The sequence below is a fragment of the Balaenoptera acutorostrata genome, chromosome 15 (assembly GCF_949987535.1).
Source record: "Balaenoptera acutorostrata chromosome 15, mBalAcu1.1, whole genome shotgun sequence".
In the NCBI taxonomy this organism is placed as follows: Eukaryota; Metazoa; Chordata; class Mammalia; order Artiodactyla; family Balaenopteridae; genus Balaenoptera; species Balaenoptera acutorostrata.
Window position 1 is genome coordinate 75,702,659 of NC_080078.1, and position 25,751 is coordinate 75,728,409.

General features: G+C 46.5%; 1 protein-coding gene across 6 annotated transcripts in view; it reads right to left on the reverse strand.

The window, feature by feature from the left end:
• SLC13A3 (solute carrier family 13 member 3) overlaps positions 1–25,751 on the reverse strand; it is an 86,538-nt gene that overhangs the window by 1,741 nt on the left and 59,046 nt on the right. For all 6 annotated transcript variants that reach the window (XM_007185354.2, XM_007185349.3, XM_007185350.2 and 3 more), the window contains 6 exons: positions 23,991–24,086; positions 22,912–23,016; positions 18,449–18,546; positions 12,407–12,519; positions 3,866–4,027; positions 1,280–1,417 (listed from right to left, as the gene is read on the reverse strand). In XM_007185354.2, coding sequence (XP_007185416.2) covers positions 1,280–1,417; positions 3,866–4,027; positions 12,407–12,519; positions 18,449–18,546; positions 22,912–23,016; positions 23,991–24,086 — 712 coding nt within the window. The remainder of the gene's footprint in view (positions 1–1,279; positions 1,418–3,865; positions 4,028–12,406; positions 12,520–18,448; positions 18,547–22,911; positions 23,017–23,990; positions 24,087–25,751) is intronic.

Sequence of the window (25,751 nt, forward strand, 5' to 3'; positions counted from 1 at the left end):
GCAACGGAGCCCAGAGTGAGGGAGGGGCCTGCTTGAGGCCCATTAGACAGATGGAAAAGCCCAGGCTCAGAGTCAGAAAGTCCTTCCCCCAAGATTGCACAGCTGGGAAGTGATGGAGCCAGACACAAACCCAGGTTGGTCGATACCCAAGACCCTTCCATCTTTACACGCCTTAGGCTGACCCTCAAGGAGCTGAAAAAGTCCCCATTCACTGAGCGGTTTCTAGGTGCCAGGCACTGTGCCATGCAGCTGTCGACGCAGAGCCTGAAAGCACCCCTGTGAGGGCTGTTACCACCATCATCATCATTATTCCCATTTTACAGAAGAGGAAACTGAGGCTCAGAGAATTTGGCTCACCCAGGATCACACAACCTGCAAATAATCTGCTTTGATCAGTAAACATACCCTCTGCTTTTCATTTACTGTCTCCCTCATAGAAGGCAACCTCCTTAGAGGCAGGCCTGTGTCTCCCCTACGCTGCTCATCCCCCTGCCCAGAACATGGAATGCGCTCAGCAAATATCTGTGCAGTGAATGAACCCACGGTGGATGAACGTCTGTCTGCCTGGGTCCCTGCTGTCTCTTTGCTCTGTGATCTGTTTCTCCCTTTCACTGTCTCCATTTGTCCTGCTGGGGTCTCTGTGCCTGGAGAGCCTGCGTGGGTGGAGGACTGGTTAAGCAGATTCCCCCTTCTCAGCTGCACCAGCCTACGACCCCAAAGCTTAGGTCCCTGAGCACCCACGGTGCGGACACCCCAGGCAGCCAGTGGAGGGGGCAGGGCGGCAGGAAGCAGGCAGAGGAGGGGGCAGGAGCTGGTTCAGCAGGGGAGTCTGCGGGAGAGTCCTGCTGAAAGCTGGAGGTCCCCCGCCACTGCCACGACCCTCGGCCTCTGCCTCCTGTCCAGCAGGCTGGGCACCGAGGCCCGGCCCTAAGTCCCAGGTGTGGTCCGCTGCTCCTCTCCTAGAGACACCACCACCGGGCACAGAGCGCTTGGCCAAACAAGTCAGAAGACAGGGCGGTGCCCGGAGAGAGGGGAAGCCCCTTGTCTCTGAAGCAAACTTTGGAAAGTAGTCGCTGAGGCAGTGCTTCCTGAAGTTGCCTAAGCATACGAATCATCTCAGAGTGTTTGATAAAAGGTATATTTCTGGTCCCACTCGGAAGGACCTATTCAGAAATTGCAGGATGTTGGGGGAAGCACAAGTCCTGCCTTGATGCCTTGCATGCCACCCCTGGTGTCCACCCACCTCCCCGGACCTCTGCGAGAAAATGCCCAGACTCACCATGTCTTTGACCAGCAAGTGTCCAGAGGCGAAGGCGATTGAGTTGGGGGGTGTCGAGACTGGGAGCATGAAGGCATAGGAGCAGCCGACTGTGCCGGGGATCATCAAATACAGGGGGTGCACCCTCAGACGGATGGCCTGGGCCCAGCAGGGGCGGGAGAGACGGAGACCAAGACCGAGAAATACAGAGAAACCACACGGGAGATGGAGACAGGTGGAGAGACAGAGACGCATGGAGAGAGATTGGCGAGTGAGAGAGAACGAGAGAAACAAACGGGAAGACGGATTTAAAGACACACAGAGAGAAATGTGGCCAGAATGGACACACAGGCAGAAATAGAGACAGACAGACAAGAAGAGAACCAGACCGAGGGAGATATGGAGAGAATATTCCTAGGTTAGCGACATTCCAAGCACATGCAGGTTCATCAGGGAGGATGGGCTGGGGAGATTATTTGAGAACACTCCCTCTTCCAACTTGAGTGCGTATCAGAATCACCTGGAGGGCTTGTTACAACCCAGAGCACTCGCCCCGCCTCCTGCAGAGTTGCTGAGTCAGCAGGTCTGGGGCAGGGGGGGGCCCCAAGAATTTGCATCTCTAACAAGCCCCCAGGTGATGCTAAGGCTTCTGGTCTAGGGACCACATCTTGAGAATCACGGCTCTAAAAAACCTCAAGTCTGGGTACCTTTTGTTGGGGCCTCACTGGATTTCAGAGATAAAGAGAGCTCAGGGTAGCACCTGTCAGCACTCATTTCCAAATTTCTAAGACCGTGTGGATCAAAGGTGTCTGTGGGTTGGCCTCAGTTAGCAGACCACCGGTTCATCACCTCCCCCAAATGTCATGTCCACCTGTAACTCATGTTGATCACTTCGCCAGCATTTTATTTAAGATAAGGATTTCTGGCCCCTCTGGGGAATTTTTGTAAACCAAAGCATATATATTTTCTCAAAAAGCACTAAGATCACCCCCTTGCATGTAAAATGTTTTGATTTTGATGATAAGCAACGTTTACAAGAATAAATCATTTGCTAGTATCTTCTTCAGCAAAAGCTGCCCCTGCAGACCTGATTGGGTCCGCTCTCCCTCCTCTCCCCCAGAGCACCCCCATCTCTCTCAATTGCCAGATCCATCAGATCCTGGGGAAGGGTGTGATTAAATCCAATCACACTTAGCAAGGCTATGGGGACCCCTACCCCACGCTGCTGGTGGCAGTGGAAATGGCACGCCCACACTTGGGAGGGCAATTTGTCCATCTCTTACAAAATTGTAACTGCACATGCTCTTTCACCCAGGGATCTCAGCTCTGGAGATCTAGATGTATCTACATATAAAAAGGTGCTCAGACAAGGAGAGGCCAAGGCAGCATTGTTGGGAAATAGCAGAGGCTGGAAACAACCTCTGTGTTCATCAGTAGAAGATTGCTTAAATAAAATCAACAACTATGGATTCATAATGGAATATTCTCCAGTCACTGAGAAAGAATAAAGTGTATCTGTGTGTGCTAATACAGTGTGATATCCATTATAAATTGATGCATAAATAAACAAAAAGCAAAAAGTGATTCAGATAGTGTGCCTGGTATATCACTGTTTGCATACAAAGCATATACTTGCAACACTGATTTAATTTTATCATTTTGGTCTATATTGAGATAATCATATGGTTTGGTCTTCTTTAGTCTATTTAAATATAAAACTATACTGATAGTTTCTGTTAATCAGTTTTGAAATTTCTAGTAGAATTCATACGATCTTGGATCCATTTTGTTATTCGCATCTTTGTTTACATGTGACATTGAGTTATAACTTTCTTTTCCTTTGCTCTCCTTCTGTTTTTGGTGTCAGGGTTTTGCTAACCTTGTACCTTGATTGAACAGCTTTCTCGATCTTTCTGTGCTCTGGAACACTTGGGGTAAGTGGGGACTGTCTGTTCCTTGAAGGTTTGCTAGCTCTCACCTCAGACATCCCTCTGGGGCTAGTGATTTTTAGAGCAGTGATTCTCCACCGGGGATAATTCTGTCTCCCCAGGAGACATTTGGCAATGTCTAGAGACATTTTGGATTGTCACAATTTAGGGGGGATGCCTTTGGTATCCAGTAGGCAGAGAACAGGAATACTGGTAAACATCCTACAGTTCACAGGACAGCTTCACATAACAGAATTCTCCTGCCCAAAATGTCAATAGTGCTGAGAAACCCTGCTTTAGAGGGAGGCTAGGGCTTTGCCTACCATTAGAATTTCTCCTAAGGTTATTTGCCCACTCAGATTTTCTACTTCTTCTTAATCCATATTTGGCAATTCCTATTTTCCTAGAAAACTCTCCACGTCAGCATGGGTTACTTTTCCCAAAGGAGGGAATTTGGTGCATTTGGAAAATATTTACTCTGTTTATGCATTTCTTAAAGAAAAAAACAGTATTCTTTTTAAAAAATATATCATGGTTCTGACACTATCATGCAGTTTGGACGACAGCAATGACCATCTGTGGCTCCTGGGGGAGCTCCCCGGAGCGAGGAAGAGGTTTCTGAACGTGTGTTGGGGAGAGGTGTTTCCCTCCCGCCCCAGGACCCTATGTGGACCCTCACCAGCTCCGCCAGGACAGGCAGAAAGATGACGATCGTGGCCGTGTTGCTGGCAAACTCCGTGAAGAAGGCGACGACCACAGTGATGAGCAGCACGGCCAGCACGGGCGGCACCTTCTCCAGCGGGTGCAGCTGCCCGCCAATCCACGCCGACAGCCCCGACTCCTGCACAGGGGAGGAAGCAAGGACGCCTCTTCACCCCCCAGCCCTCCAACAGCCGCCCCCCCAACCCCGAGCCTGGGCCAAGGGGGGAGGGTTAGGGTTGGCCACAGCGCTGACAACTACACCCTTTCACGTACGGGTTGCCTGAGGTTCAGAGAGGGTAAGTCACCTGCGCAAGGTCACATATTCCAGCCTGGACTTCAGTCAGCTTCTCCGCTTCCTGAGCTGCTCTGTACTCCATACTCTGCAGGCCCAGGGCCCAAACCCCTGGATCCTCAAATAATCCATTTGGTTCTCCAAATAATCCATTTGGCTGTGGGACCCCTAAACTTGACTGGGAGAGGGGAACTGGACCCTCCATGCTAAATCTTCTCATTCCTCCAGTGATCATTATTAATTACAAAAATATTAACACATTTATACAAAATATTCATTATTAGTTTTATAATTATTATGTATTAATACATACCAAATATATACAAGATATTATATATATCATATATAATAGGAAACGTGTCAGATTATATCAAATACAACACAATGAATAGGATTATCAATAATAAAGATATTTATAATGAGTATTACAATGGCGGTACCACAAACACTAACATTAGTAACATATTATTCATTATCGTAAGAATCACCATTATTGAGGCTTTACAGGGCGCCAGGCACCTGCCTGCATTACCTCCCTGACTCTTCCCAACCATCCAGCAAGGTAAGCTTTCCTCCCTGTGTTACAGAGAAGGAACCCTAACTTGGCAAAGTTTTTGTGACTTGCTCAAGGTCCCCAGAATAGTGACTAAGATGTATTTTGCACTCAGGGCCACGTACGTCAGTAAACTAACATTCTCCTGCAAAGTTCCTTGTCACTGGGCACCCTCCACTGGATACACCAGACTGTCACTGCACGTCTTAATGAAGGGCAGTGCCCAGAGCGGACCACTGTCCTCCAGGACAGAGAAAAGACAAGGTAGACTGTCTCCTCCCTGGCTCCAGACTACACCTGCCATCAACGCTGCAGAATTACCTCCGAGCTCTCTCTCTGCTGAGTTCTCCAGGAATTACTGTACTTACGAGTATTTAATAATGATACTCTCCCCCACCTCTGTCCTCACCACTTCAAGTGTATCGTTAACAACCCGGAATCCAATGCACCTTCATTAAGACCACAAAGAGGAAAAACTGATGTAAAACTGTGCTCGATGCTACCCTCTGGTGGTGCCACGCAGCAATATCTCATTAAAGCTGCAAGGGCGCTGCCTAGGTCGTTTTCTTAACAAAGATAACAAAGCTGTAGGCTTAGGAGCTGATCAAGGACAAAGTTGGATTAGACCCCTAACGTTTAGAATCAAGTGTATGTCTACCATAGCCCTTTTATGGTAGACACACACTTGTATGTCTACGCAGTATCTTTTGGTACCAACAAACTTCGGTTTATCAGAGAAAATTTATGCTCTTTCGTGTTTAATAGAAAATTTGCTGCCTATTCCAGAACTTAAACTTTCATAGTGGATTCCAGAATACAGTATTCTGTTTTTACATAAATAAAATAATACATTTGTCTCTACAATATGACTTAAAAGTTACCTTCAAGGAATGAATAATACATGCTTAGTTTTCCCTAGAAGAGACCTTTTAAAATTAAGGTGCTTCTTTCATATCTGCACTGTTTGATAGCTTAGAAATTATAGTATATGGCAGAGTCGAGCCCCAGCCCCTCCTCTGGCCCAGGGAACGCTGCAGGGAAAAATGGGTCCACTAGTTTTTCCCAGAGGCCACAGCTCTGGCAAAGAGACCGACAGCAGTGTGTGCAATTAAATGGAGAGCGGCTGGAGAGAGGGAATATTAATGACTTGGATGAATGAGGAGCCAAGAGCTTCCCTGTAGCCGGGCCTCTGGGTGCCAGGCTTCCAGCCAGCGTCCCAGCAGCCACTCAGGGCCCTGGCTCAGCTTCCGTAGCCAGAGGGAGGTCTGGCAGCTTCCAGAGAGAGGAGACCCCCCCAGCTGCTCTCAAGGGGACTCGAACGGGCTTCACCTGCCCTTTCCCATTCCCTTAGAATCAGAAGCTCTGTTTCCTTGGAAACACACAGCCACATGGTTTTCCCAGGGACTCCAGGACCAACAACGGGCAAGGTCAGAGGCAGCATGCCCAGGGGGTGAGGACAAGGGCTCTGGAATCAGATTAAGTTTGTCCTCCCACCTTAATCCATTCTAGCTGTGTCATCCTGGGCAAGTAACTTAACCTCTCTGTGCCTCATTTCCTTTTCTGTAAACTGAGATGTACCAGTCCCTGTCCCAGAGGGTTACTGTCGGGAGAAAAGGAGCTAATCTGTAAAGCACTTAGAAAAGTGCTTGGGCACCAGGCAAGTGCCCAAAATATGCCAGCTGCCATTAGTGGCATCAAGTCACGAGATGTCAGAGGGGGTGGAACACTCAGAAATTGCCCCGTGCTGTGGTTGTCAAACTGTGCTCCTTATAGCCCCCACAGACGCCAAGAGGTGCCTGAGGCCACATCGCAGGATGGGAGGGGGAGGCTGAGCTGGCCCCCTCTTCCTCCTCCTTTCCCAGTTCCACGAGGTCCTCTCTCCCTGATCTCTCTGACATATAGTAGGGTCAGATCTTAAAGGAGGGTGTTATGGTAGAAGTGGAATGTTTAAAGTTAAAATCTCTGGGGCTTCCCTGGTGGCGCAGTGGATAAGAATCCGCCTGCCAATGCAGGGCACACGGGTTTGATCCCTGGTCCGGGAAGATCCCACATGCTGCGGAGCAACTAAGTCCGTGCACCACAACTACTGAGCCTGCACTCTAGAGCCGCCAGCCACAACTACTGAGCCTGCGATCTAGAGCCTGTGAGCCAGAGCCTGTGAGCCACGACTACTGAGCCTGCGCGCCTAGAGCCTGTGCTCCGCAACAAGGGAAGCCACCGCAATGAGAAGCCCGCGCACCGCAACAAAGAGTAGCCCCCGCTCGCCGCAACTAGAGAAAGCCTGCGCGCAGCAACGAAGACCCAATGCAGCCATAAATAAATAATATTTTTTTTAAAAGTTGAAATCTCAATAGAAAACCCTTGAAAAGCTCTTTTAAAGCCTCATAAAACACAATAGGCTCAGCTGTGTGTATACAACTCTGTATAAGAATTCTTAGGTAGAGAGAGCCAGTCAATTTGATTAAAGGAAAGGAGGAGGACTTTACGCACATGTGTGAACATTCAAACCATTGTAATACTTACAAGCTGTGTGGCATTGGGCAAATTAATGAACGTCTCTGTTCCTTGATTTCTTCAAGGGGTTGTGGTGAGGCTTAAATGAGTACAGGTAAAAACGATTCCTCTATATAGTAAGTACTGAACAGGGCTTATTATTATTTATTTAACTTAACAAACACTTAATATAGTGCTCACTCTGTGCTGGGCACTCTTCTAAGCATTTTGCTGATGTTAGCTCATTAATCTTCGAAACAACTCCATGAAGTAAGTAGTATAAATATCTATATTTTATGGTTGAAGAAACTGAGGCACAAAGAGGTTGTGATTTGCCCAGATAAGTCAAATAAGTTTGGAATTTTGAGCCCAGGATCTGGCTCTTACTTCATCAGTCTACCTCGTCAATAAAATAACAACAACAGCAACAACAATAATAATAAGATAACTCTCCAGCAGGAAATGAGGGATTCAGGAGAATACACATGTTTCTACTTGCCTATAGGGTCTGTTCCACCCTGATTTAATACCAAGCTTGTATCACTGAATATATTTGTAGATAAGTTTATTGTGGGTAGAGATTAAAAGAGATATAAATGAAGGTGTCAGAATAAGACCTTTTTCCATGAGACAGTAAAATTATAATAACAGGAAAAGTGGCGAGGTTGACATAGGCTGCTGGTTTTAGCACCTGGTCTGTATCAGCCCTCTGCTAGGTACTTGCCATCCATCATGTCATCAGTCCTCAAAACAGCCCATATTGTAGGTCTTGTCCAACAAATATTTATTAAATGAGCATGTTATGTACCAGGACTTTTCTAGATGCTTAGAACAGCAATGGATAAGACAGGTACAGTCCCTGCCCTTGTGGCGCTTACATTCTAGTAACAGAGATACCAATAGACAAACAAACAAATGAACAGGATAACTTGGGGGGTAGGTATGGTGTAAAGGAAATAAGTGGGGTGATAAGAGGGAGAGTGACTGTGACGGGCGGACGCTACTTTAGACAGGGTGGTCAGGGATGGTCTCTCTGAGGACCTGGCCTTGGAGCCGAGACCTGAGGGTAAGGACTCAGAGATCTCAGGCAAGAGCATTCGGCAGAGAGAAAGCAGATGCAAAGGTCCTGGGGTGCAAATGAGTCGTGTGGTTGAGGAACACTAAGGGGCCAGTGGGACTGGAGGGGAGCCCACGAGGGGACAGAGGTAAGGGCTGACAGCAGGAAGGTAGGCAGGGGCTGTCGTGTGTAGGCCAAGGCAAGCCATCAGACTAGAGTCTAATTATATGGGCAGTTTTGCAGGGGGAGAAACCTGCACTGAGGACATCAAGTGGTCAAGCTCAGAGCAAGCACTGGGATCTGCTTCCAGCCCTTCAGAACCAGCAGGTGGGAGTCCAGTCCCAGTGCAAAGGCCTCTAAGCCCCAGGAGGCCTGGCTGTGACCTGGCGAGGGCACTGGGCAGGGCTAGGAAGCAGGACATGCCGTGAGCACTCTGGTCCCTCCTACAGCAGGCCGCCTGTGGCGGGGGATGGTACGAGCAGGGGTTGGGGGAGGGAGCAGCTGTCACACAAAGTCCTTTTTGAACAGAAACCACGGCCAGCTGCCCAAGGCTGGGCCTGGAGCCAGACTGGCCTCCCGGCATGCTCAGCGGTCCTGCAGCCAGGCCCATTGAGAGCCAGGCTTTGTCCACTACTCCCTGAGCCTGGAGAAGCCTTTGGGGTGCAGGTCAGACTCAGGGTGAGGCGAGGTTCATATCATCTCGATAAATGGCATCATTTCCACCGAGTTGCTCAGGGCAAGAACCTCCCCTTTTCCATAATATCTAATCATAATAAACAACTATGTTTGGCTATGTTCTAAGTTCTCCACATGTATTAATTCACTTAATAAGTGTAACAACTCTATGAGATGGGCACCATTATTATGCCCATTTTACAGATTAGGAAATGGAGGCACACAGCTCAGAGGTGAAAGATCGACTCCAACCCAGATGGTCTGGGTCCACCGCCCATGCTTTCTACCATTGCATTGCATGGCCTCCTCAAGGCCATGGCTAACATGCCACTTCCTCCCAGAAGCCTTCCCTGATACATCCCCAGTAGGAGGCAATAGTGAGAATAGTGAGAAGAGTCAGACAGATGCAAGTTCAAAGCCCAGCTCTGTTACCTATGAGCTGTGTTCCCTAGCATGAGTCACTTAACCTCTCTGGTCCTCAGGATTCCTAAAATGGAGACAAAAACAGTACTTTTGCTCGTCCATCCTTTTGTTCCTTTTGAAGTCTGTACCTTTGTATGTGTCATTTATTGAAAAAAATGAACAAAATAAAAACACATATCACAAAAAAAGAGTAGCTATGTAGAGAAGCTGGATGTGCCCCCCAGCCCCCCTTCAGTGCGGCCTTGGTGTGGGGTCCATAGCGTGATGGTTCCGCTCTCGGGACTCTGAAGGCCTTTTGCCCCAGCACAGGGAGTGCGGGCAGCAGACGGCCTTCACTGTCAGCCCCTGAGGGACCGTCTCAGACTGGGGAGTTGTCCTGCCCGAGGTTATACCACTCCTGGGGCGGAGTCTCCTCACCTCTCCTGCTTCCTTCCCTCCCTTCCACAGGGCACAGCCTAATGCCTGCTCACTAATCCCCGCCTCAGAGTCAGCCTCCTGGAAGCTGAACCCGCAATCACCATGGAGTGAGTGTTTCGAGAGAACACGCAGGGAGCTCTTGGCTCCTATTAGCGGTGTATCCCTTCATTTACTCTCTTCTTTCATTACTCCCAACAACCCCATAGAGTAAGAACTTCGAGCCCATTCAGAGCTGAGAAAACTGGTGCCCAGAGGGGTTAAGGAACTTGCCTAAAGGGCCCTAGCAAGGAGTAGGATAGCTCGGATTTGTATCCAGGTACTCAGATCCCCAAGCCTGGGCTTCTTTAACACTATTTGAAACTGATAATTAAAACTGAATTTTATAATGCCATTTGCAGCAACATGGATGGACCTAGAGATTATCATGCTAAGTGAAGGAAGTCAGAAAGAGAAAGACAGATACCGTATGATATCACTTATATGTGGAATCTAAAATATGACACAAATGAACTTATTTACAAAACAGAAACAGACTCACAGACATAGAGAACAGACTTGTTGCCAAGGGGGAGAGGGGTGGTGGAGGGATGGATTGGGAAGTTAGGATTAGAAGATGCATATTATTATATAGAGAATGGATAAACAACAAGGTCCTACTGTATAGCATAGGGAACTATATTCAATATCCAGTAATAAAACATAATGGAAAAGAATTTGAAAACAAATGTGTATAAGTATATATATATATATAACTGAATCAATTTGCTGTACAGCAGAAATTAACACAGCATTGTAAACCAACTTTACTTCAATAAAATAAATTTTTTAAAAAACTTAATTTTCTTTTCCTTTTTTTTGAATTTTATTTATTTATTTTTATACAGCAGGTTCTTATTAGTTATCTATTTTACACATATTAGTGTATATATGTTAATCCCAATCTCCCAATTCATCCCACCAATCCCACCCTCCCACTCCACTTTCCCCCCTTGGTGTCCATACGTTTGTTCTCTACATCTGTGTCTCTATTTCTGCCTTGCAAACACAAGACTGAATTTTAAAAAGTAAGCAATTTGAGAAGTAATTTCAGGTTTCCTTTACCTTACTTTCCCATTGACCCTTAATTGGCTGTGGCCTTGAGTACCTCGGCTTACATGGAGAAATGTAGGGGTGGACTGGGGCCCAGCTTCATGAGCTGTGGATTCAAATCCCAGCTCTGCCTTCTGGCTACACAAAAGTAGGCAACTTGTTTAGCCTCGAGTTGCCTCCATTTCCTCATCTTGGAAATGAGGACAGCAACAGTATCTACTTCAACTGTGTCTTTGAAGATTAACAGAGTCAGTATTTGCAAAGTGCTTCCCGAGGTGCCTGGCACTTGGGAAGTTCTCAAGAGTGAGCCGTTAGGAGGCTGGACTCTGAAATCAGACGGACTGGAGTTCGAACCCCACCCCTTAAGCAGAGGGCAACTGTATGACCTTAAGAGAATTGCTTCATTTTTCCAGGCCTCGGTTTTTCTACCTGGAAAATGGGTATAAAAATATTCCCGGGACTTCCCTGGTGGCACAGTGGTTAAGAATCCGCCTGCCAGTGCAGGGGACACGGGTTCGAGCCCTGGTCCGGGAAGATCCCACATGCTGCAGAGCAACTAAGCCTGTGCGCCACAACTACTGAGCCTGCACTCTAGAGCCCAAGAGCCACAACTACTGAAGCCCGCGCACCTAGATCCCGTGCTCCGCAACAAGAGAAGCCACCGTGATGAGAAGCCCGCGCACCGCAACAAAGAGTAGCCCCCGCTCACGGCAACTAGAGAAAGCCCATGTGCAGCAACAAAGACCCAACCCAGCCAAAAATTAAAAAAATAAAAAAAATAAATATTCCCTAACCCTGAGAGCCAGTGTGAAGATTCAATGAGATAATATGTTACGACACATGTTGGACACTGAAGCTGCACTTCCTCTGAGCAGGGCTGGCTGTGCTGAGACCGCATGCCTCTGGAGATTCTGCTCTGTCAGTGCCTCACTCGCCTCAGTCTAGTCCCGGCTCTGCCTCTGTGCTCACAGAGCCCTCTAGAATAACATTAATAGTAACACAACACCTAACATAGGGGTCAAGAGCATAGGCTCTAGAGCCAAACTACCTGGATTCTAATCCTGAGTACATAGCTGTGTGGCCTCAGGCAAGTTACTTTACCTCCCTGTGCCTCAGTTTCCTAATCTGTAGAATGGGGATAACGATGGCATCTATCTCATAGGCTTGCTGGGAAGTTTAAATGCGATATGTGTAAAGCACGTTGAACAGTGCCTGGTACAGGGTGAGCCCGCTAGGGTGTTACTCCTCTGTTCTCACAGGACCCTCCAGTCATGATATTAGTAGTAGTACTCGTATAATGCTCACTGCAAGCTCCTTGCGATTCTCCATCGTACCTTTTTCCTCTCTTTCTGGGCAGCGCCAGGCACAGTATGGAGCTGTGAGGTGTCCACTCTGATGACCCCCATGTGGCAGGTGGGGAATCTGTGGTGCCCGCGGGGCCCGTGTAGTCTGCGCCCTCTGCGGCTGCCCCGGGACTGGCGCGCGCCTCCCCAGGCTGCAGCCCGCTTGCTGCTCTTACCTCACAGCCTTTGGCCATGGCGAAGCCCCCTCCCAGGAGAAGGATGATGTTCCAGGGCACCGTGTCCTGAGCCTTCTTCCACGTCAGCAAGGGCTCTGTCTCTGTGTTGGGAGCTGGGCAGAGAGAAGGCACTTAGCCTGGGAGGGGACACCCTTCCCCCCGGGGCAGGGAGGGGACCAAACACACATTCAGGACAGTCAGCCGGAGGAGGGGATACCGGCCCCAGCAGCCCCATCTTGGTGGGGACACTCAGGGGTCTCCAGGAAGCCACAATCTGGCTCCAGCGTCTGATTTGGGACATCTGCTCTACTCAGAATGCAGCTTGAGAATCTTCTGGAACTGGGCAGTCCACACGCAGAACATCCTTTAAATCTCGTAACAGCCCTTCTGGGTAAGTACTACTTTCACCCTCATTTACAAGAGAAAAGGCCCTCTTCGTAACTGAAGGTGTACAGAGAGGGGAAAAAGAGGAAGGGAATGCAGGAGAATAGAAACCAAGGGAATGTTTGGTCCATGGAAGTACAGGATGATTTGTATTTCTTCAAAAGCAGCCATGTCTGCAGTAGTTAGAATAAGGGGTCGGCAAATGTCTTCTGTAGCGAGCTGGAGAGTGACTAATTTAGGCTTTGTGGGCCTCTGATGCAGCAAGGCTGCCACGGTAGCATGAAAGCGCCACAGACAAAACGGATACACGTGGGTCTGGCAGTGTTTCCATGAAATTCTATTTACAGAGTGGGTGGCAGCCCGATTTGGCCCACGGGCTATAGTTTGTCATCCCTGCATTGAGAGCATCCTCCTGGACCCTGGCTCACTGTGTGCCCTTGAAACGTGACCTTGCCTCTAAGCCCCCATATCCTCAGCCAATACCTGACACAATAATAGTACCTGGGGGTTCTTGTGGGCACTGATGAAGCAACGAGGGAGCTGTGAGTGGAGGGACGTTTCTGTTTAGTTTGCAGCCGTATCCCAGTGTCCCTGCCTGACACCTGGAAGTCACTCCATAAGTACTTGTCGAATAATATATTCAACACACACAGCCCAGTGCCTGGTGCCGAATAAGCACTCTTGAACTGGCACTCTTCACCGTGGGCTGCCAGCGGCCTCTCTGGAGGAGGATGGGTCTGGCCCATTCACAGCAGTTCGCCCTCTGTCAGGACAGTTCCTGGTTAAGTACCCATTGATATTTTGTTTCCCCTTTTCAGTGTTTTTCAAAATTTTACACCGTGGTTTTCTAAAACAAAAGTTAATAATTGGATAATAAAGACAATCAAAGCTACTTAATAAAGGCCCTCCTAGATAATTTGCAGCCCTTGGGTTCCGATGTCACACACCGCCAGGGGATTCTTGGGCCAAACACAATGTATGATTTAAGCCCAGAACTAGAAGAGGCAGCTGGAGATGTCAGGAGGCCCAGCCCTCTGCCTTCAGGCGATAAAATAGCATTTCATTAAAGAGACAGCCAAGGTCTGAAAAAGTAAAGTGACTCACTTTACAGGGTCGGACAGGGGAGGCAGAAGGCCCTGAGATGAGTTTAACATAATGCAGGTTAAGTGAGTTAAGTGGTGAGCGCTTATAAGACGGCTCACCATATGGTCATTACCGTTAACGTTAGCTGTTATTGCCTTTATTATTTTCCCATCCAACCATGCCCTTGTCACTGTTTCTCATAAGTGCAGCCTCTGTCTAAATTTCTCACTTCCACGTTATGCCAGCTGCCTTCTAGAGCAGTAGCTGAAAGCACAGGCTTTGAGGTGGAACTAGAATTCAACCCTGGCTCTGCCATTCGGCTATGTGACTTGCGCTAGTGGCTCCACCTCTCTGAGGCTCAGTGTCCTCATCTGCAAAAGGGAGCAACAGTACCTTCTCAGAGGCCAGTTGGGAAGATGACACGGGCCCATATATGCAAAGGGCTCAGCACAGGATGTGGCCCAGAGCAAGTCCTCGGTCATTTATTTAACAAGTGTATATTGGGGACCTACCATGTGTCGAGCACTCTTCTAGACACTGGGGATACGGGAGTGGCGAAAACAAAGTCCTGCCCATTGGAAAACTTACATTCCAATAAGTGAGGCAGGTGATAAATCAATAAACGTATAATGTTGGGACATTTTATGTGCTATGAAGAAAAAGAAAATACAGGAAAGGGACAGAGTGACAAAGGAGGGGTGCTTTTACAGATGGTGTAGTCAGAGAAGGCTTCTCTGGGGAGGTGACATTAGGACAGAGTCTGAATAGAGTGATGGAGTGAGCCATGCAGATATCTGGAGGAAGAGCTTGTTGGGCAAAGAGGAAATGGAAGCTGTCACCATCCACATGGTGGTCATCCTCCTCCTCCTCATCAACAACACCCTCCACCTCCTCTTCCTCCTCCTCACCATCCACATCACCATCCACATCATCATCCTCATCACCATCCACATCATCCTCATCATCCACATCATCATCATCATCATCATCCACATCATCCACATCATCATCATCATCATCATCCACATCCTCCTCCTCCTCATCATCAAGCAACACCCTCCACCTCCTCTTCCTCCTCCTCACCATCCACATCACCATCCACATCATCATCATCATCATCATCAACATCCTCATCATCCACATCATCATCATCATCATCATCCACATCATCCACATCATCATCATCATCCACATCATCATCCACATCCTCCTCATCATCAACAACACCCTCCACCTCCTCTTTCTCATCCTCGCCATCCACATCACCATCCTCATCATCATCATCATCAACATCATCCTCATCATCATCCACATCATCCTCCTCATCATCATCCACATCATTCTCCTCCTCCTCATCAACAACACCCTCCACCTCCTCTTCCTCCTCCTCACCATCCACATCATCATCCTCATCATCATCAACATCCTCCTCCTCCTCCTCCTCCTCCTCATCCTCCTCCTCATCATCATCACCATCCACATCCTCCTCCTCCTCCTCATCATCATCCTCATCCTCATCATCACCATCCACATCATCATCATCATCATCCTCATCATCCACATCATCATCATCATCATCATCCACATCATCCACATCATCATCATCATCCACATCATCATCATCATCATCCCCCACATCCTCCTCCTCCTCATCAACAACACCCTCCACCTCCTCTTCCTCCTCCTCACCAACCACATCATCATCCACATCATCATCATCATCACCATCAACAACATCATCCTCATCATCCACATCCTCATCCTCATCATCAACATCATCCTCATCATCAACATCATCATCATCATCATCATCATCATTATTGTTCAACCACAAGCACAGTGCCTGGCACATAGTGGGCAGAGCATCAATACTTGCTGACTGACCATAAAGGGAGTTGCAACTGCAACTCAGATCCATAGAAGAATGGAAGACAGTGGGTAGGATAAGAAAATCAAGGTTGGCTTGGATGTCTGGGTTCCACCTCCTGTCTCTTTATACCTAGCTGTGTGACCTTGATCAAGTCACTTTCTCTCCGTGGAAACTGACTGACCACTCTCTAAGGCTGCCTGTAAGACATGGGTGTTGAGTACTAGAAAGTATCATTTCAGCCAAGTCTGCACGGGCCCACTGGTTGCCGAAGGATGGGCAGTGCAGATGGAATTCCCTCTCCCCACCCACTGGGCAACACTGAAAACTCCAGTTCAAAGAACCCTCAGCTGAGGCAGGATGCTACACTCCATGGGCCAGATCCAACCTAGAGATGTGTTTTAACACTACTGGATGGGCCCACGTAGTATTCGTTTTCCAGTGTTAGTTGTCAAAGTTTAAAATCAGGGAGATTTCCTAAAATTCCAGATTCTTTGCTTCTCTTAAAAAATCAGCAAATCTGGCAAAACTAGTCGTGCTTTCCTACATAGTGACAGTCAGGGGAGACTGAGTAACAGCTGCCCCCTTTATTTGGACATTGGCTTGGCTGTTTTCCACAGATCCCACCAGGCTCTGACACTGAAGGTCTTGCCAATTACGATCATCCTCTGCTGCTGTTTTCCTTGTAATACAGAAACTGTCCTCTGTTTCAAAAATGTGAAAGGAGAGATGGACAGGGAGGGCCAAGTTTCACCAAACACATTCTCCTGCATCCAATCAGCTGCACACAAAAATGTTATGTGGCGTTTGAGTTTGGACATGTCCTAGAGAACTGCTAAAGCCAGGGGTGAAAAGTGACTAAGGGCCCCACTCACTTCCTAACTGGGAAAGCAAGGCCCAGAGGGTATAGGAACTTTCTCAAGGTCACCCAGCAAATTCGTAACAGAGTTGGGATTCCGCACATCTATGCCATAGTGCCCTCCCCACAGTCCCAGCTGAGAGGAAGCTCTGGGCCTTATGAGCCCACCCACAGGTGACAGAACCATGGCTGGGCACCTGATCTAGAGCAGCCAGGCCACAGGCTGGCCAGGAAACTATGAGGCTGCGGGGTGACACAGTAGGAAGCGATCTGCTTTTATAAGAACAAGCTGGACCAAGCAGTTTCTGACTCTCAGAAGCATCAGTAGGAAGTAGAGAGACAACTCGGTGAAGAGAAGTGATAACTGAAGATGCAAGAGCGGACAGAGAGAGAGGGCCGGGTGATATGGAGGCCGTGAGTGGGGTGAGTTCTGAGGAAGCAGAACATATGAGGAAATATGTACCGTGAGGAAGCAGTGGCTCGGAGGGAGCAGACACACCCGGAGAAGGAGTAAACCCTTTAAGAGAGTAGCTGCTACGAGGAAGCAGAAGGTGTGTGGGACTCGATGCTTCGAGAGACAGAAACAGGAGGCAGGAAGTAGCAGGAGCGGTGGGATTAGGTACTGTGAAGGAGAGGGCGCCACCCCACCAGGGAACAGAAGTTACAGTGAAGCGGCAACTAGGCTGAAGCAGAAGCCACCAAGATGCCAAAACTCAGAAGCAGTAGAAACTCTGAACAGACCAAGAAACGATACCGAGAGTGGATGGTGAGGAATGCCGGCTGGCCGCAAGACAGAGAAGCAGAGAGGAAGAGAATAACTGAACCCCATTCAGTGGCAGAGCCTCAGGGGCCACAGCCTAAGCCCCCTCGGACCCAGGGCTAGGCTCCTCGAGGTCCAGCTCTGCTACAGTAACTGTCTGTGCGCCCCTGGGAAATCGGCTCCCTACTGGTCCGTATGCCGTACTGCACACACACAAAACCCCACTCCTCCTGAAAACTGGAGCTGTCCTGTGTAATATGCTATTTTTTTCCAACAATAGAAGATAGTTGGGTCACGACCCCCTAGTTCCTGACTCCTGGTCCAGAGCTCATCCCACTGCCCCAGATGGAGATGGGCCAGTCACAGCCTCTGTCACAGGTGGCAGGTGTTGGCACCTTCCTCTGCAGACACCGGCTGGAATTCCGGTGGGGTCACAGATCGGTGATCTGAAGGCCAGCCTACAGGCAGTTTGGTGTGGAGGGCTCAGTGATTCCCTGAGGCTGAATCTGAATGCCTATAGCCAGTTTTGCCTCAGTTCCCCCACCACTTGCTATCTGTTTAAACCCAGCTTGCGGTTTTCATCTCTGGGCCCTTGGGCAACTGACTCGCAACTCCTGCTTTGGGCCCAGAGTTTTTCTGGGCAAAGTCGAGGCTATTGTATAGGTACTTATATGACTAAAGAAAATATTAATAGATGTCCGCAAACCTTTTATTGAAGAAATTAAAAACATTTTATTTGTGGACACAAATTTGAATTTCATGCCATGTTCACCAGTCATGAAATATTTTTCTTTTGATTCTTTTCAACCATTTTAAGAATGTGGAAGCCATTATTCTCAGCTCACAGGCTGTATAAAAACAGCCAGCCAGCTGGATTTGGCCCATGGACTATAATTGCTAATCCCTGCCCTGGACTGTCACCTCTGGCAGCACTGAGTACCCAGACATGGTAAATGCTCAGACAGGGAAAGGGAAGAAGCAGCACCACGTGATTAGTACGATAGGGCTGTCAGTCCCAGGAGGGCCCTGCCTTCAGGCCACTGATTACCACGCTCCAGGCCACCGACACCCCAGCCTTGCCCACCTTACCTTTAAAGTCAAACCACCACTTGAGAGATGGCTTTTGGGACGGGAAGAAGAACAAGATGGTGACAATGGACACGCCAGTGACAGCATCAGAAATAAACCTACAATGACAAGGCCCCAAAGCATGTGACCCTGGGCATCTCAGCAGGCCAAGGTTTGGCAGATTTGCAAATGAGGATTTGTCGAAGGGAATTAGGCCCACAGGGAAGGCGACATTGTTGGAGGCCACCGGATTCTGTTCTGCACTGCAATCAGCAGGGATGCAACCACCCACGGATGCAGAAGCTCTTTATCCACTGCTCCCCGGGGCATTTAGACTCTGCTTGAGCCAAACAAATGTTTATCCTCCCATTTCAAGGACCCTAGGAAGAGGGACTTGATCAAAGAGGGGAGAATCTGAGAGCCACAGAAGGTTGGGGTCTATGGTACCCCCATGCATCACCATCACCGGGGCTCCTGTAACAGCCCTGTATGTATTTGTTCAGCTCCTGCTTGCATTCCTCCTGGGATGGGCAGCTTAGTACATAGAGATGCAGCCCATTCACACCAGCAGAGCCCAGATGGAGCCCACCTCATAGCCCCTCAAAACCTCACTACCACCTTGCAAGGATCCACAACATGTCCTATGGAGACATGAAGCCCACGGAAGTCTCAGAAACAGCCCTTGAGGGCAGGCATCTTCCATTTCAGATGAGGAATCTGAGGCTCCAAGAGCAATAGCAACTTGCTCAGGGCCAGACCATAGTCTGTAGAGGAGATGGCCTTGAACTCAGATACATCTGGCTCCAAGTTCAATGAAGCACAGAGCCAAGTGCCAACAAAAGGGCTTTCAGCCCACATATTTGGGAATAAGAGTATTCAAACAGCCAAGAAACTGGAAAAGATGGTCAATATCACTGTAATAGAGAAATACAGATCAAAACACATGCTAACAGACAGGCAAAACGTGAAAAGGGTGATAATATCTAATGAGGATGTTGAGAAACACATGCTGGCAATACATTTCAAAACTTTACATGTGAATACCCCTTAATCCAGTTGTTGTACCTCTAGGAATTTATCCTCAGGAAATAATTGGGCTCTTGTACACAGATTATGTACCAGGCGGGATGTTCATTATTGATAAGATTAGAAAAAATGGAGGATTTTTAGTAGGCACATGTATAAATACATTGTGTATTACAATATATATAATGAAATACCCCTCAGCTGTTCAAAAAAAGGATAAAAGATAATATCAATTGTTACATTTGACATGGAAATACAACCAAGTTACCTTGTAAATTAAAAAAACAAAAAGCAAGTTTTTATTTGCAGTATTGGACACGATCCAAAAAGGAATTGGTTAAATAAATTAAGATGTGCCCATTCTATAGACTACAATGCACTGTTTAAAAAGAATGAAGTAGGTCAGAAATAGCAAGTTGTCTATGAGCGTATTATTGTATTTTCCAATTTTTTGTTATATGTAAACATATATGTATGTGTGTATGTATTAATATGGGTTGTGTGTGTGTATCTGAAATGTTATACACCAAACTGTTAATTGTGATAATCTCTGGGGAATGAAGGAAAACTAACTTTTACTTTTTCAATTTAGCATTGTTTGAGTTTTTTATAACGAGCATAATTTTGTAACTAAACAACAAAGAAAAAAGCAGATCACAAATACTACGTTTCATGTATATGTATAACTGAATCACTTTGCTGTACACCTGAAACTATCACAACATCGTTAATCAACTCTACTCCAATATACAATAAAAAGTTAAAAAAACAACAAATACTACGTTTACTGTAATCACATTTCTGTTTAAAAAATTCTTGTGTTTGCTAGGCTTCTTTTTAGTGAGTTTGCATGTGTTTTAAAATTAGTTGAATTGAGGTATAATTAACATGCCATAAAATGCACCCATTTTAAGGATATAGTTCAATGAGTTTTGCCTAATGTATATGGTCCTGTAACCACCAATGCGATCAAGATGTAGAACAGTTCCCAGACAGGTATTTTTTAAGTCAGAAAAAAGACGTACATCAGAACTGGAGACTGAGGTTCTAAGTGATTTTAACTATTGTTGGAATGTTTATAACACCAGCTTTCATTTGAAAACAAACCCAAAGTACCTACATTTTGGAAAAATAAAAGAATGGTAATAAGAACCACTTCCTTTGGCTCCATGATATTATGTTGTTTCTTCCTCATAAGAACCCTCATGAAATTGGAACGTATATCCCCCATTTTACCAGGGGTGGGGGGAGTCTGAGGCTCAGAGGGTGAAGTGTGTAGGGCTGCTCTATCCAGTATGGTCGCCATGAGCCACATGTGTCTAGCGGACACTTGAAATGTGACAAGACTAAATGTGGCAAGTGTAAAACACACATCAGATTTTGAAGATTTAGTGTGGAAAAAAGAATGTAAACTAGCTCAACAATAATTTATTATATGGATTACATATTGAAATGATATAGTGTTAAATAAAATACATTATTCAAATTAATTTCATTGTTTTTTTTTTTTTACTTTTTTATGTGACTACTAAAAAATTTTAAGTTACATTTGTGGTTCACATTACATCTCTATTGGATGGTGCTGATCAAAATCATCAGAGCTCGCCAAATCCAGAGGACATATCTTCCATCTAATCGTGTTCTAACTCACACCAGAATTTGACACATTTGCCCACTCACTCTTTCCTTAAACACTCCCCTCTCTTGGCCTGCGCTAGTCCGTTGCTCCAGTGTTTCCCCCTACCTCGCTGACTGCTTCTTCTCCATTTTCTCTAATGGGATCATTCTCTACCCAGCTCCTAAATGTTGGGGTTCCTCAGAGTCTTCTCTACGCTTCTATATGCTTTCCCTGGCTGAACCCATCAATTCCTAGGGATTTAAATTGGAAATTTATATGGTGACCCCCAGATTTATACCTGCAACCTGACTCCTCTGAGCTTCAGGCTTGCGCATCCAACTACCCTTTGCAGTATTTGAAAGGCATTCTAGACTTGACACGTCTAAAACAACTCCAAAATGGAATTGTTGATAAGCCACCCCCAACCCCCTAAAGAAATGTTATTCTCCAACTACCCACCTATGCACGTACTCCTTTCCCTCATGCCCCCAAATCCCACCCAGTAGCAAGTCCTATCATTTCCAACTTTGAAATATATCTTGTCCGCTCCATCTCCATTGCCACCACTTTCATTCAAGCCATCGAAGCCTTCGTCCTCAACCAGGGTTCAGTAAACATCTCCTATAAAGGGCACACAATACGAAAACAGCCACAGACAATACGTAAATGAATAGGTGTGGCTGTGTTCCAATAAAACTTTATTTGTAGATACTGAAATTTGAATTTCATATAATGTTCATGTGCCACAAAATGTTATTTGTCTTTTGATTTTCCCCTAGCCACTTAAAAACATTTAAAAAAATTCAAAAACAAGCGGTGGACCAGATTTGGTCCATGAGCCTTGGTTTGACGACCGCTGGGATCATCTAGGTGGTGGTATAACTCCTAACTGTTCTCCCCACCTATATTTTGCCCCCACTATCCATTCCCTAATAAATACAGCTAACATTTGATTGAGCTCTTTCTAGGTGCCCTTCTAATCACTTGACATGTATTAACTCACTGCTCCTTAGAACAATTCAATGAAAATTGGACTATTTACAACGCCATTTTACAGATGAGAACGCTGAAGCACAGAGAGGTTAAGTGCCTTAAAACCCTTCAATAGCTTGCTACTGATCTCCCATAAAAAAAAAAAAAAAAAAACAAGACCAAAACTCTTAGCATGTCCAACAAGACCCTTCATGGTCTGGTCCTCACCTGCCCTTCCAGTCACATGTCTGCCAATTTTCCTCCCTCCCACCAGGCCCTGGTTACACTGGGCTTCTTTCAGTTCTTCAAATGTTGATTTCCACCTCAAGCTTTTAGTAGATATTCCCAGTGTGTCTTTAATTTTTACTCTTCCTAAATTTTGGTTCTTTCCAGAACTATCCAAAGTCAATGCCCCCCACTCCATTCTTTTATAATATAACCCTCTCACTCCTCCTTTCATAGCACTCATTACAATTTGCAGTTATTTTGTTGTCTATTTGTTTTTATCTCTGTCCCCAGCTCTGGCGTAATGTTTAACACAAAATAGGTGCTCAATAAAAGTTGTTTGAGTGAATGAATGAATGAATGATGTGCTCAGGGTTGCACAGTTTGTAAGTGGCGGAGCTGGCATTCAAACCCAGTTCTGTCTGATTCCAAACGCAAAGCTCGTAACACATGAGACCCTAAATGTTTTATCATCCAAACCTAAACTCTTTTGAGGGCAAAAGAAGGAACTGTTAATAATCACACGGGATGAAAGGTGGAAACCTAGCCCAGTTCTCCCCAGCTGCACTGCCTCCTCAGCTCCAGCGGCCCAGCCCCGAGTCTTCCCTGTTGAACTCCATCCCATGGGTCCCCAGAGTCTCACCCAGGGGTGAAGAGGCTGGCCCAGCCAGGGATGAACTTCGGGTCCCGGGAGAAGAGGAGGATGGCGAATATGCAGAAAAGGATGAACACGGCCTGTTCAGCAAACCTGTGGCACAGAGATGCAGACACCATGGTGACCGTGGGCTGTGGCCGGACCACAGCACAGGAAGTCCTCGGGCAGGGGCCCACTGGGTGTGACTGGGCCAGGCCCTACCTCTGAAAGCTGGAAGTAGTTCACTCCCCAGGTGGTCCCGAGAGTGTGGGGAGTGGTGTCCCAGGTGTAAGTGACTCCTTTCCTGGGGCTCCCATGCTGCCCTAGGATCCTTCGTGAGCATCAGGCACCCCTCCCCACAAACCATTCATATCCTTCCCACTGGGAATTTCCCAGAGTCCTAGGGACAATCCAGAGAGGAAAAGAAAGTGAAACAGAGACAGAGTCAGAAAAGCAGAGAGAAAGGAAACTGACAGAAACAGAGAGTTAGGCAAAGAGAGAGGAACAGTCATACATACAGAGGGGGACAGACAGAGAGGGACAGACATGGAGAGAGGGGTAGACAGAGGGAGAAAGAGAGAATCCCTGAATGTTAGAGCAAATATCTACCCAATGTGCCCATTTCACAGATCAGGGAGCAGGGCCCAGAGAGGGTTAGTGCCTTGCCCAAGGCTACACAAGAAATTAGTGGCAGAGTCAGACCTTGTGTGAAGGCCTGCTAACTCTTAGTTATTTTCACTATGTGAGAAATACGCACTAAACAAGGTTCTGGAAGCCACCCAAGGCAGCATCGGGTATTCCATGAACCAGGAAGGAAAGTGTGCATTAGGCGGGAAGGTGACAGGTTCCCCCTCCAAGTTCAACCTGAGAGGCTTACTGGTCCTCAGGGTATCTACCCCAGTGACAGGGCAAGAGCTGACTGTGTAAGTCATCTCCCTACCCTCCATCTCTAGGCTCCCAGGCCACTGGTCCTGAAATCCCCTTGGGACTCAGTCTCCAAGGGGGTCAGGGATTAAGCCAAGAGGTAGCTCTCCTGAAAGTCTAGTACCTGGCTCTCTCCCCACCCTGAGGACCTCTGTGCCACGTACTTGATGGGCCCCAGGTTCTGGAATTCCTCCTGAATCATGGCTCGAGCCCTATTTTCTGCATCACTTCTGATCTCAGATTTCTTCTTCCTCCAGCCCCTGAAACAGAAAGTGGGGAGGTTAGGAGTGGCCACTGCAGTCTAACTAACGTCTCACCTACCCCACCACCATCTGGCCAGGTCTCACTATCTCTGTTTTGGAGACTCTGCAACAGCCTGCTGAGTGGTCTGCCTGCCTCTATGTTCCCTTTCTAAAATCTGTTCTGCCCACTTATAGCCTGGATAGTCTTTTAAAAATGTGAATCTGATCATATGGCTCCCAGGTTTAAAATCCTCTAGGGGGTCAAACAGACTCATGAATAAACAGACAAACCAAGGAAATAAAATAGAAAGTCCAGAAATAGACAAAACCATAAATGGGGATTTAATCTATGATAAAGTTGGTATCCTAGCTTGGTGTAGAAAAGATGACCTATTCAGTCATTGATGTTAGACATACAGATCAATGGAATCGAATTGAGAGTCCAGAAATAAACCCACATTTCTATGGTCAATTGATTTTTGATAAGGGTACCAACACCATTCAATGGGGAAAGAATAGTCTTTCATCAAATGGTGCTAAGACAACTGGATAGCCACATGCAAGAGGATGAACATGGACCCCTACCTCATACCACATACAAAATTTAACTCAAAATGGATCAAAGACCTAAATAGAAGAAGAGCTAGACCTGTAACATTTTTTCGAAGAAAACATAAGGGTAAATTTTCATGGCTTCAGATTAGGCAAATATTTCTTAGACATGATACGAAAAGCACAAGCAACCAAAAATAAATTGACTTCATTAAAATTAAAAACGTCTGTGTGTCAGTAAATGGTATCAGGACAACTGGATGGCCAACTGGAACAAAAAAAAAGTTGGATCCAAACCTGTACCCCAAGGTTGGGTCCTTACACTGCACCCTAAGGATAAGCTCCAAATAGATAAAAAATTTAAACATAAAAAATATTAAAATACTAGAAGAAAACATGGAATTATTCTTTTATAACTCCTATAATGGGAAGACCTTTCTAACTGTAATTGAAAATTCAGAAGCCACATAAGAAAAGATTGATAAATTCATCTACATAAAATGTTTCTAAAAAATTCTGCATGAAAGAAAGCACTATAAGGAAAGTAAAAAATCAGGAAAAAATATTTGCAACTCATACTCAAAATAAGCACTAATCTTTTAATATAGAAAGAGTACTCAAAATCAATAAAACCAAGACCAACAATCAATTTTTTAAATGTACAAAGGATATAAACACACAGTTTAACAATTCACAGGAAAGGAAATACCAGGGTCACCCATGAATATATGAAAAGTTTTCATATTGCTCCTCAATATGAAAAGTTTCTCAAAATTACTTCTAAAATAAATGCAAATTATTTTTCTCTTATCAGATTGGCAAAAATCCACTTTGCTGCATGGAAACAGACACTCTCATACATTATAAATGGGGGAACAAATTAGTGCAATTCCTATGGAGAACGACTCGACAGTATCTATTAAAATAAAGTGTTTATTCTCTGACCCAGAAATCCCTCCTATGGGGCTTCCCTGGTGGCGCAGTGGTTGAGAATCCGCCTGCCAATGCAGGGGACACGGGTTTGAGCCCTGGTCCGGGAAGATCCCACAAGCCGCGGAGCAGCTAAGCCCGTGCGCCACAACTACTGAGCCTGCGCTCTAGAGCCGGTGAGCCACAACTACTGAGCCCACG